This window comes from Perna viridis, chromosome 13 (genome assembly GCF_037379345.1).
Source record: "Perna viridis isolate PV_CMFRI_1.1 ecotype Kerala chromosome 13, ASM3737934v1, whole genome shotgun sequence".
Taxonomy (NCBI): domain Eukaryota; kingdom Metazoa; phylum Mollusca; class Bivalvia; order Mytilida; family Mytilidae; genus Perna; species Perna viridis.
This window is the reverse complement of record NC_142457.1, coordinates 23457479-23470095: the sequence shown is the minus strand read 5'-3', so window position 1 is coordinate 23470095 and position 12617 is coordinate 23457479. Positions and strand designations below refer to the sequence as shown.

General features: G+C 33.1%; 1 protein-coding gene across 1 annotated transcript; it reads left to right on the top strand.

The window, feature by feature from the left end:
• Window positions 1–12617, top strand: LOC148600051 (uncharacterized). The gene is made up of 8 exons (XM_088559441.1): window positions 1–95; window positions 869–910; window positions 1330–1536; window positions 4111–4408; window positions 7074–7253; window positions 9029–9327; window positions 10378–11030; window positions 11960–12617. The coding sequence occupies exons 2-8, from the start codon at window positions 894–896 to the stop codon at window positions 12253–12255; spliced, it is 1950 nt and encodes a 649-aa protein (XP_088415567.1). The 5' UTR covers window positions 1–95; window positions 869–893; the 3' UTR covers window positions 12256–12617.

The window sequence follows — 12617 nt, the reverse complement described above, 5'->3', positions numbered from 1 at the left end:
TTGTTTGTGTCTTGTAACGAATGTTTTCCTTCTTTATTACTGATTTTTTTATATAAGTGGGTGTATGAAAGTGCAGCGTTTTACTTAAATATATCGTAAGTATAATTAAAAGTATGTTCAGTTTTGTTTTTTATTACTTTTCATCTGTCTGAAAAAAAAACTTAATAGAACGAATGATTAACAGTATTGGTTGAATTTTGCTTTTAATCATGATTAAAATGTGATTCGTTTCTATAAGTTGATGATTTAATCAACAGAATGACTTAATCTGTATTACAGGAGTACAAAGTATGAGGAATGCCATGATTTAAAAAAAAGGAAATACATACACAAAAAAAGGAATATAACCTACCAATGTAATTAAAAGTAAATGAAAAATCTGTAACTCAACTTAAACTTCGAGCGTGGACTTCGGTTTGGTAAGCGGCTATAGCTTTTCTTGAAACAACTGCCTATATTTCTTTAATATGAAAAATCTTTTTTTGTCTTTTATTTTTTTTTCTAAATTCAATCATGAACCTAATCATTTACCATTATATTTCTTGTAAAATGAAACGATTATATTGTATAACAGTAATCAAGGGACAAAAGGTCATAGCGTTAATCAAAAAAGGGCAAACCAGAGACAAAAATCAGACTTGGAAACCAGACATACACAACAAAGAACATAAACTAACTAAAATCAAATATACAAAGCGACAAAAGCGTCCTCTGTTTTTCTAGAAACAACCCGCCAAGTTGCTCATAAAAAGTCAAGTTCAGGGTAGACGAAAGAGGTGAGAAAACTATGACACACTGAACAAATCAGTTTTCATGGCACAGATTGATACATCCTAGCAATTCAAGATGACATTATTTTATATTTCAGATTTATTAATCACATTTTCCTAGCAATGTTCAAGAAAAAAAAGTATGTATTACATATCTTTTTCGCTAATGCTGGTAGAATTCTTTTGTCATTTTTTAAAACAATTTTCATCCTTTTTTCGTTTTGTACTTTAAATACAATATTCTTTTTTGAAATTTTCGTGATATTGTGCTTGAACTTGTCCTTTTTATGCAATTCACTGGTCATTCAGTGTGTACCACGTAATTGAGGTATTTTCTTCTTAGACCAACAGATGCAATTTCGATATTACAGCATGATTCATTGTCAGTCAACAACTTCCTCACTTAATCTAGTTCTGATAAGAACATATGACTAACATAAGTGTCCTACGCAACAATATACTTAAAGGCATTGATAGCCTAAGTTACGTCCGTCATGTGTGATTTATAGGCTATATCTTATAAATATTGTAGATAATAAAGTATCTCCTTTGAATTTAGGGGATCAACAAAGGACGGAAAAGAAAGTGTCAAGCCAGGATCAGATAACAGCAGCAAAAGTAAAAGCAATCCATGGGGAATTGAATTAGAATCTGCCACCGACAACGTGAAGCAAGTTACAAAGTTTGTGGATGCAGAATACAATAGACAATTTAGTGATTCAGCCCAATCATTAGAAAATAGCTCTGATGCTGAAGAATTCCGACGGTATTAATTTTTGTACCATATAGCATAACCTATTTTGCACCCTATTCTAAACATCTTGGAATGTTATTCTTGGTTTTTATCATCTGTATCTGCAATTCAAATACACGTGTATAAGGAAAAAAAGAATCATGAAAAATACATCTAAATCTGAATTGCAAGAACTTTCCTTTTCCTACCGTTCAATGTTTTTAAAGTGTCTATCGCTTTGCGTACACCTGCATGCTCTTTCATTGTGTAATGTAAATCGTTTTAGGTTTTATGTAGTGTTGATGTTATGACCGTCAAGAGATTGTATCTAAATTTAAATAAAAATGACTGGGATTTATTTTATTGTTGTTTAAATATTAAATTAATGGGTAGCGGTAGCTGTTTATTTCACTATGGTTTGGCACGGTCCGATTCTCATAGATGGTACTTTGGTCGATTTATGGTTTGACAAAAGCTTTACAAGCTCAAGAAATCTTATATTAAAATGCAATTTGTATACAGTGGACATGTTTGCATTCAAGAAAGAAGCAAACTAAATTACTATTAAAATCGTTTTAGGTTTATTTCAATGAAACCGAACCTAGGTAAACTAATTAATCAGACAGATTTTAAAGTCTAAAATTGTTGGGTTAATACAAGTATCATCACTGCATAAAGAGACAATAAACTTTTGTTACAAGCCCTAGGTATACAAGTTAGATAATATATAATACCATATTAACGTCATCTTATCGCCGTAGGAATGTGTCAGACTTCCTATTCTTCTTTTTCTTATATAACAAATTTAATAAAACTGTAAATAAAAGTTTGCAATCAATTTCTATAGAGGTGATCAATATTTGAAAAAAAGTACAATTTAACACGTGCTAAAGATTTTTGTACCAAAGATTAAATATTATCATGATAGCGGTAAATACTTATGTATTGTGTTAGCATATTAAACAGTTGGATTGGCTTTAAGTATTCATATATTTAGCGTCCTATGCGCCACATTTCTCAATAGTATTGTGATCTACATTTCAATTTATATCAAGTACGATTACTGTCTAAACAATAGAAAAAAAAGAGAATTTTCTTTTTCTTTCTACATCTTGAAATAATATAGGTATATAGATCCGTAAGAAGCAAAACGTTTGCACTTTACATAAGTTGTGTCATTTCTATTTTTCAGGTTTATTAATAGATATTTTTACTGCAAAATAGTCAAAATAGACCACAATTATCTGGAAACGTATTGATTTATTAAAGGTCTCGTCGTATTGTTAAGAAACGAGTATTCCATAAATGTACTAACTGTTCTTCACTACATTTAATGAGCGTTTGAATATACCATAAAACATGAACTTGTCTACAGCTCGGATGTGACACTGTCTTAAATTACTTCTTGGTGTATTTGTTTTACATTCGTCTCGTTCACCGTATAAGCTTGTAAAAATGATTTACCTGTTCACGTTAAAAATATATGTTCCTTTCCATGTGCCGTATGTCAAAGTTGCTAGTTTTTAATAAAAAATTACCTTGCACATCATGTATTACTGTCGAAAATTTATTCATTTATAACCCGTAGTTGCTAGCATTAAATGCTATATCATAGGCTAAGAAAATAGCAAAATGACAGGAATGTCCTTGTCAATAATGATCATATTTGTTTTCCCCAATAAATTCTGTTTAAGTAGTGCAACTGTGTGTTGTATAAGGACTACAGTCCAACCATTTTATAAAGTTAAACGGTTGCCAGGTTAACATTTATAATGATATCGGTATATCTGTTTCAAAATTATTGATGAACGAAATGTTAATGAGTCGTAGATTTTTCCATCTTAACTGCTAATGACCTTTTTTTAACAATATGGCATTTGTCGTAACATAGGGCCCCGTGCAGGTCCGGATGCCAAAAGCATAGGCCTGCAGCACCGTAAGCTTGTCGTAAAAGGCGACTTAATAGTGCTCAGAACCCTATCCCGGGGCTGGGATGCTCTGCCCACAGAGCAACTGGGTTGTGTGCCCCAGATGGTGGAATGGGGTACCCCTGGCGTGTTACATGCTGGGGTTGTCAGATTTTAATACAGAAAACCTGACCACAAACCATAGTGGTGCACCGTGTTGGGAAAGATGCCATGTTCCTCGCACGTTAAAGAACCCTACTGTGGTATTCTCCCGGAGTAGAAACCATGGGCTCCGCCACCGGAGGATAAATTGCTCGACCCTATCCATCTTTCCCTATTTTCCTATTTCCAGTGGCAATAAAAATTTGTCGACTCCTTGTGTCCCATCCCATTTTTAATTTCATCATCATTTCATGTTCAATTTATCATCCACTTCATTTTCATTGCCTGAATATAGATGAAATATTGCTGCTCGGGCGTTAAACCCCAACAATCAATGACTCAATCGAAGAATAGGAACATTTCCAGAAATTTGATTTGGATATGTACGTCTTGACTGCATTTATCGTAGTTCATAGGTTATTATTGACCGAAACGCGATCGCACTCTTATAGCAAACATTTGTATTGACACATTAGAATTTTCTCTTTTCTAGTTATAAAAGATTCATATTTATATACACGATTACTTCCAATTTCAGGATTTATGCCGGATACGGTATTTATTTCATGGGTTCTTTTTCCGAAAATGCCGCCATCAAAGCAGAACCGTTTTCACCAGAGAAAAGAGAACAATTTGCAAAAGAACATATTATTCTGAAAGACCATAAGTTAGCATCTGATGTTTTCTCGATATTGTCTATTCATGGTAAAACCTTGAACGAAGGCGATATATCGATTGAATGGAATTTTGGCCATGGGAAGAGGGTAGCGTATCGGAAGCACGCAGTGCAATATCAAGAAAACGGCAAATGGAAGCTTGCTGAAGCAGTTTTTGATGTAAGTACTGATTTGTAAATATTTTCCTTATAATGACGCATTTTGACACCTCCCCGCCTCATTTACAATTTTGACACATCCGTTTTCGAAGTATAGGGGTGTAAAAATCCTGAATGGGTCGTATGGGAAGGAGTTGCACTTCGAAGGGAGCCAATGCCACTTTTTTTGGCAGAAGGAAGTTGAAAGCATTATAGTTTTCCCACATAGCCTTAAAATTACTATAATTGATTGATTAAGCAATTTCTAATTCAAACGTTTGTCTTGATATAATGACAAAATGAAGACATTGATTTTCTTTGAAGATGGGTGAAGGCCATGAGGTATTTAATTAAGAAACACATGAAAGTTTTAAGTAAGTTAATGAGTGCCATCAGTTTTCAAAGACCCTGGTGTAGCAAAAACATTATCTACTACACATGACAAATATGTTGTCGTACCCGCTAACAAAGCCCAAAACAACATTGTTTTTGTCAGCAAAAATTTGTCAGCAGGATTCTAATGGGAACAAATTGTGCTCCTTTTGGTGACCTATTTCTTCATTCTTATGAGGCTGATCTGATCCAAAAGAACAAATATCATTTAGCTAGATCCTTTTATCGCAGTTTCCGCTGTATAGATGCCGTATTATCTTTAAACAATCCTAGTTTCGGGGGCTTATACATTACTTCAACCCCAAATAACTTGAGATAAAGGTTCATACAAATACTGTTAATTCAACCTCATATCTTGACCTTCACTCAGAAATCGATTGTCAGGGAAAACTTTTGACTGAATTTTACGCCAAACATGATGCTTTTTCATTCAGAATTGTCAATTGTCCTTTAATCTGTGGCAAAATATATTCAGCAACTGATTATTTAGTTTTTATATCACAATTATGGTAACATCGCAGACTTTTTGTATAGCGCTAGACTTCTAATATATGTCAGTAGTCTTCTGGAACAGGGTTACGTTGCCACAAGATTGAAGTCATGACTGCAAAAGTTTTATGGTAGTCTTCATAAGCCCGTGAATCGTTACGATGCATCAATCTGCAGCGTGAAAATTGATTTATTCAACTTGTCATAGGTTTTCTATCCGTGCATTCGTGTACCCCGTATTTGATTTTTTATTTACAAATCGGTGGGTGTTTCTAGAAATGCAGAGGACACTTACCCTACATCCGGTCCATGCTCCTAATTATATTTTAGTCCGAGCGACTCATTTACTTTTGTTACTTAGTATGTATAATTTCAGTTACGTTACGCTCTTTAATGTGTACGGATGTTTTTCATATCTGCTGTTTGTCATAAGATTACATTCTTTTGATTTCCGCTACAACCTTGGTTCCCTTAATTACTCTGCCCTTTGAGTACCATGCTGTATTCACGGAAACAGTCACTGCAACCTGTTTTCTGCGGTCCAGTTTATATATCGATCGAGTTTAAGCTTTTTATGTGAATGTTAGGCTAAAATAACTTGTGGGAAATTTACACTTCAGGCAAAACCCTTGACAAAAAGGTATAAAATTGAATTTTTAAATTACATGGTTTGCATGTTTCTGATGTTATTTGTGTCTGTTAATATTTCATATAAAATATATATACAATATAACTTGACAATCATACGTAAAACAGGAAAGAAAAAACACGCCCAAAAAATAAAAAACAAAACATATGAAATGATAACCAAAGTTTACAATTATATATGATACACACATAAAAGAACATCACGAATGAATGCACTTTGCTAAACTCTATAGCGTAAAAATTTCGCGTGGTTGAAGAAATCGCGAAATAAAAGCTTGCCAATTTTAAACCCAGATATATAGATTATGTCCAGTCGACCGTGTCTATAGACCTGAAAAATAAAGACATCATTATTTTATTCCCTTATATTTAAGCCAATTGCGAAACTTTACACTCACAAAAATTACTCGATATACGGTATATAAAAATGCCCTTTCGTATTGTTATTACAATGAGTTAAATATTATCTTACTCGAAAATACAGAAATAAACACTTCAGTATTTTTAACCTTTCTATGCAGACATTAGTAAATACTTTTATATGAATTGTGTAAGATCATATTTAAATATTTTCTTGTGCATTGCATGTACGTTGTAAGTCAGTTCAGAGAGATATAAAGTCTGTAAATAAATTGTATTGGGCCTGAGCTATTTTTATCGCACAATTTATTGCTTTATGACATCAAGATCAAAATCAAATGCTTAAATTTAAAAAAAAAAGATAATTTTAATTTTTTTTGCCTCAATCAAATTTTGACATGTATATATCTACTACGCTAACAATATGATACTTAGTTTAAAAGAATGAAAACGCCCTTATTCCAATAGTGTTTGACATGTGTCACGGCATTGTGTTATTGTTGCTAGATTATTACCGTATTGTACTCGTTTGTAATATGACAGATGCTTCTCAAGGAGCAGGACTTGCTACCTTTCCAGAGCACCTGATGTCATTCCCGTTGTTTTGCAGGAGTACATATGGCTAGTGTTGTTGTTTTGTTTGTTTTGTTTTGTTTTTGTTTTGTTTTTGTTTTTGTTTGTTTTTGTCTTGATGGATTGGTGAACGTCTTGTTTATTTGTTATCATTGATTGTGAAGTTGATACATGTCATTTTTGCATCTCGTTACATCTTTTTGTTATTATATCTGTCTTTATAGAAAGGTAAGGCTACCTTTAAGGTTCAACAATTAACAGCATTGTGCATGTTGTACGGAGCAAAGACGGAGAAGCACATTATATCTCCTAAGGGAAACAGTTTTGTGTCTCAGTTGGAGAAAGGAGTTATTGTCAACTTTCCAGCCAAAGCGGTATCGCAAAACCAGGAAATCGAATTTGAGGTACTTCATTTGTTTAGCTTACCTGGCAAAATATCCCATCACTTTGCGACTGTCGTCATCATCGTCGTCCGTAGTAATAATGTTTCAATTATCTTTTTCTCTGACACTACTTGACCAATTAAAACCGAACTTGGTATAAATGTTCCTAGGGGTATCATGCATGGAACTGATTTGGGGATTTTTGATTCATTGGAAAACATGGCTGACTTTACCAGTCAATATTTTAACACTGTATAATGTAATAGATAGAAGGAAATTTGCATTGGTGATATGATCCTTATGTTAAGCCCCACACAAATTTTCTTTAATCAAATTCTAGTTAAATTTATTGCCCTTGAAAGACAAAATTAAACATAGTGAGCGATTCAGGCTAAGGGAGCCTCTTTTTTTTTGTAACCAGAACTTACAATAAGGGTTATTGTAACAGACTTACATTTTAAGAATTATTTATTTAATTATTTTATGTGTGCTACACATATACGAATAATGGGAAAAGCAATGGGATACTCATTTTATGTTGTTAGAATTCTCGTTTTTAATCTCTTGTGTGTTTTTCATAGAAATTAGGTAATGTAATTGTTTTACATCATATTATGCTAAAAGATGTATAAATCAATATTTGTGCGAATGTAGCACCAACAAATTTTCATAATTACCAAACAACTCATCCCGTGCACTTTTTTTTTCTTTCTATTAAATAGTTATCTTAGCCTGGCGAGATAGTTCTTGTAACTTTCATCAAAAATATTTAACCACATGTCAAATATTCTTTCCAATTAAGGACAAGTCCATATAAAATTCAGATCGTACCTCAATGGTGTAGTAAAACCCTCTTAAGCAGGTTTTACATAACAATTGCTGTTTCTGTATTCAGATCTGTATTTATGAGAAAACCATACATTAATCTCCCATCAACCAATCAAATCATACAAAATCAAGACAGATAACTCTTGGAAATCTATAAAAGTTTATCTCGTGACTGAAACAACCGAATGACAAACTAAGACTTGTTATGTTGAATTAGATTTAAGAGTAATCAAGGGAACCAAGATTCTAGGGGAAAATAAAAGAATGTAATTTAGGTACAAAGACCAGACAAAGAAAACCAGACAAACACAAATAGAACGAACACTACCAAAACGATACATACAAATAACAAAATAAAAATGAGCACTTTGGACTCCACTAACAACTGGGAACATAAACCAGGTGCACCGGTAAAGTAAGCGTCCTCTTCTGTTCTAGAAGCACCCGCCTAGTTGCTCATGTTTCGGGGAAACAAAATAGAAATGGAAAACTACCGCACGTTTAATACATCAGTTTTCATGGTGCAAATGGGTACATCGTACCGATCCAAGAGTTCATGATAACCACCATTAAACTTCTGTAGTGATAACTTCAATCTTGTAGCAAAATAACTCTGTTCCAGAAGCCTAATTGTAATTTCTAGTCCGATACAAAAAAGTCTGCCTAGTTACGGCCAGCTCCGGCATAAAGTATGATACTGAAACTTCATACGCAGGTACTGAAGGGATGTTTACACAAATGAAAAGAAAGTTGATACAGTGTATTAGTTGGGTTTGTGAAATGCATCAATCACGTACATGTTAAACTTAAAACTAATAGTAAGGATTATTGTACAGAAGCAAAAGAGAGAAAACAATAGGAGAAGAAATAGGAGAAAGTTATACATTATGCTCATAACCATAACAATGAATATTCTGTTTTGTTTTTTTTGTTTAATTAACATAAACATTCTTTTTTAACAATTATAGATTATTCCTGTAGAATTTCCGAAAACAAGCGACGACGACGAAGAAGACATTTTATCCGGGCACATATCAGGGTTGACGTATTGCCTAACCACAAGACACGTAGTGTTCGACAAGCCTATAACAATAGAATTACCCTTTAACTATGTGAAGGGGTACTCGGATGACGGACATGACGATTCAGACATTGAATGGAAATACATGGTTTTGAAACTCGACGAAAACAAAAATCTAACGCCAATACAACTTGAACCTAAAGTTGGCAAAGGAAAAGCCTCAATTCAAGTGACTGAGTTCAGCGGGTATAAAACTATTTTAAATGTTCTTTTTGTGACGCAGTTCATTTTGAAAAAAAAAATCTATTTTCCTATTCCCTTTTTGAAATATCTCCATTGATATCATCATATTATTACCAACAGCTAAACGTTGGTTTCGACTAGATTAAATAGCTAATATATACTGTAAAGATCGCCTTCATCATTCCTCCTATTACAAATACAAAACTCTCATACAAAATCCCTAATCTCCATTCCTAATATATTTTAGATTAAGAATTTTAAAGTTTCCAAATGCAAGTACAGTGTCAATAGTAAACGAAATGCAAAAATGTATTTTGCAAAATAAATTGCTTTTTCAAAGCTATAGTCAGCACAGCATGTTTAAGATATTAGTTAAAAGTTTATGCTTTAAACAAAAAATATATTGATATTTTTTTTCTTGCTGATTAACAGTATGGATTGACTTTTTCAGTAGATACACATTTCTAAACATATGCTTGCATTGTTTTTTTTTTAGTTCAACGTACAGTTCCCGTCAATAATTTTCAAAATTTGAAAATGGACAGAACAGATGGTTTTATTGACCACAAAATAAAACATGATATCTTTGAAATAACATGATTATTGCTGAAAAATATTATTCATCACCTAACACAACTTCTTCCAATTCGAGTGGCATAATATGCACTATTTAGCATTACAAGAAAAACTGTTGTTAAATAGTCTCTGGAATGAAATGTGTATGTTTTGCCTAGTAATACCATCAGAATAAAGTATCAAAGGCTACAGCTGCCTTCTCATTTTTTTTGTAAGAGGATTACTATTTGATTGAAATTCACAGCAAACAAACATCTCAGGTGCAGATAATTTTGCTAGAAACTTATTGAATTAAAGCGATAAATTCAAAACAAATAGAGTGATGAGATCATCACCCAAAGGTTATTTCAAATAAAGAGAAGACAGATCTCAAAGAGTGCATTGTCAAATTGTGTTTTTTTAACAAGTTTGTTTTAGGGGATTTTTTGCCAGATTTTTACAAAGACTTGTACTGAAAGATTTTTTTTCTCCTTTAAGGTATAGCATATGCAGATACTGTTCAACAACATCTTTATCAACAATAGTTACGTTATCAGAGGAAAGCTATGGTTTTAAATATCGATGCAAGATTTTATTTTTCGTGCAGAAAAATTCGCTAAAAAGTTTTACAATGTTGCTAACATGCATCGAGAGATCAAGAATCAAGGAAACAATAGACAAAAGGCAAAGTGATGGTTTTAAATACATTTCAAAATGGAAGAGTAGAGATCTGTTCCTAAATTCCGAAAACACCGGTTTTTCTATCGATGTTAAAGGTAAGCTTCGACTACCTCGGTCAGCTGCTATCAAACACCCAAAGCTCACATTTGAACAAATTGCTGTCGACAATTTCTCACGATTTAGTGTTGAAGTTAATCAACTTTCACCTGAGTTATGTGGTGTTCTTACTATTCGAGACAGAAAAGGTGTTATTGATGAAATTCATTACGACCCTGCAAGTTCCAAAGAGGTTCATACTTCAGATGTTGTAAAAAAGCCGGTGGAAAGGAGTGGTCATTCAAAATTATCCACAGAGAGAAGAGGTAACAGTCGTCCGCTTCCTGTATCAAGACCCACTTCAGACGAAATGACTTCCTTTCCAACAGTAGATGTAAATAAAAAAGAAAACACAGAACAAAGAACTGGTGACGGTATGTATTTATAGCATACAATTTAATGTTATGTTACCCGAGACTGGTTAATCTGAATGTATTAAGTAATACATGTGCTAGTTAAGGTGGTAGACCTAGGGTAAGGGACATGCAATCAGTGATATGTTTGCATCATATTCGAATCATTTTTGGGCTGAGAAATTTATTCGGTCAAAACAAGTCTTCAGTTAACACAAAATGGAAAGGACCTCATATGATGTCTGCTTTACACAGGTCACCGGATATCACAAGTTTGGTTTGAACAGGTTTAATTTCATTAAAAGCACATTGTTGAAAGACATGTTTTGAAAGGACGACTAAACAGAAAGTTGTCGAATCGGATGTTGCTTTGATCGTATAATGTGACTGAATTGAAATAGTTGAAAGTTACTGTAATGTTGTATTATCAATTGGTTTTTGTTCTATGCAGTTTAAATTTTACATTGTGTTAAGGAGATTTAAAGAACTGCGCATTTATGTCCGTCCGTGTACAGTTCTTGTATTGTGGTAAATTGAAACTTCCCGGTCTATGATATATTTGGAAATAGGAATTGGAATTTCGTATGACAAATTATTCTTTTACAGCATATGTTTAATTTAAATTCAAATACAAAAAATACCAGTTTTTAATATTGTGAATTTTGATATGCTGTTCACGTTTTCCAAGGAGTAACCTTTTATCAGCAGCATTAAAATCAAATATGTAGGAAGATCAGAATCATGTCTGACAAAATCACAATTTGAACAAATTTGTTCTTCCGTGCAATAGATACACTATAAGGATCCACAAAGGTTTTACTATTGAAATGAAATCCATTAAGTATTACATTTAAAACTGCATGTTCAAAAACTATTTATGCAACATAATATTATAGTAATAATCTAGGACATCAAGCATATGGATCTAATAATAGTAAATTCTATTGCAGCCTTTCTCAATGATGTTGGACTTTTAAATTTGAGCGAATATCTTGATGACAATGATCTGTTTCAAGTCTGCATTCGTCTAAAAATGACACTCCAGAAGCATGCAGAGATCACTTCAGAGAACTCGATTCCTTCAAAAAGGAATGTTACCTTATTAAGCCATGCACTTGAATGTACGACGGGGAATCCTGTAACAACACTTCTCAAAGCTCTACGAGACGCTAGAAAGAATCAGTTGGCTGACAAAGTGGAGCAATTATGGCAGAGGGGTCAACTTCTTAGCGATATTAAGCCCTGATCTTCGTTTTGAAGTTTTCCGTTTAGTGTTACAAATTGTTTTCAAGTTCATATCATATTCTACTGTCACATTTTAAAACGAATGTTTTCTTTTATGAATTAATTTAAAAATATTTAGATAGCATATGTTTTTTGTGCCTAAAATGTCATCGATGCTCGCATTTCATGTTTCTTTTAGATTTTATGTATGCCTGTCTCAAAGAAACGTTTGATTGCAAAATAAACACATCCTTATCTACTTACTCAAGATTTAATGAGCTTTGACTTACCCATTGGTCTTTCAAAGATGTACTTTGGTTACCTATAGCATGAGTTTAGAGAAAATGATAGTTTGTTATCAATGATAAAGGCTTTACGGGCTAC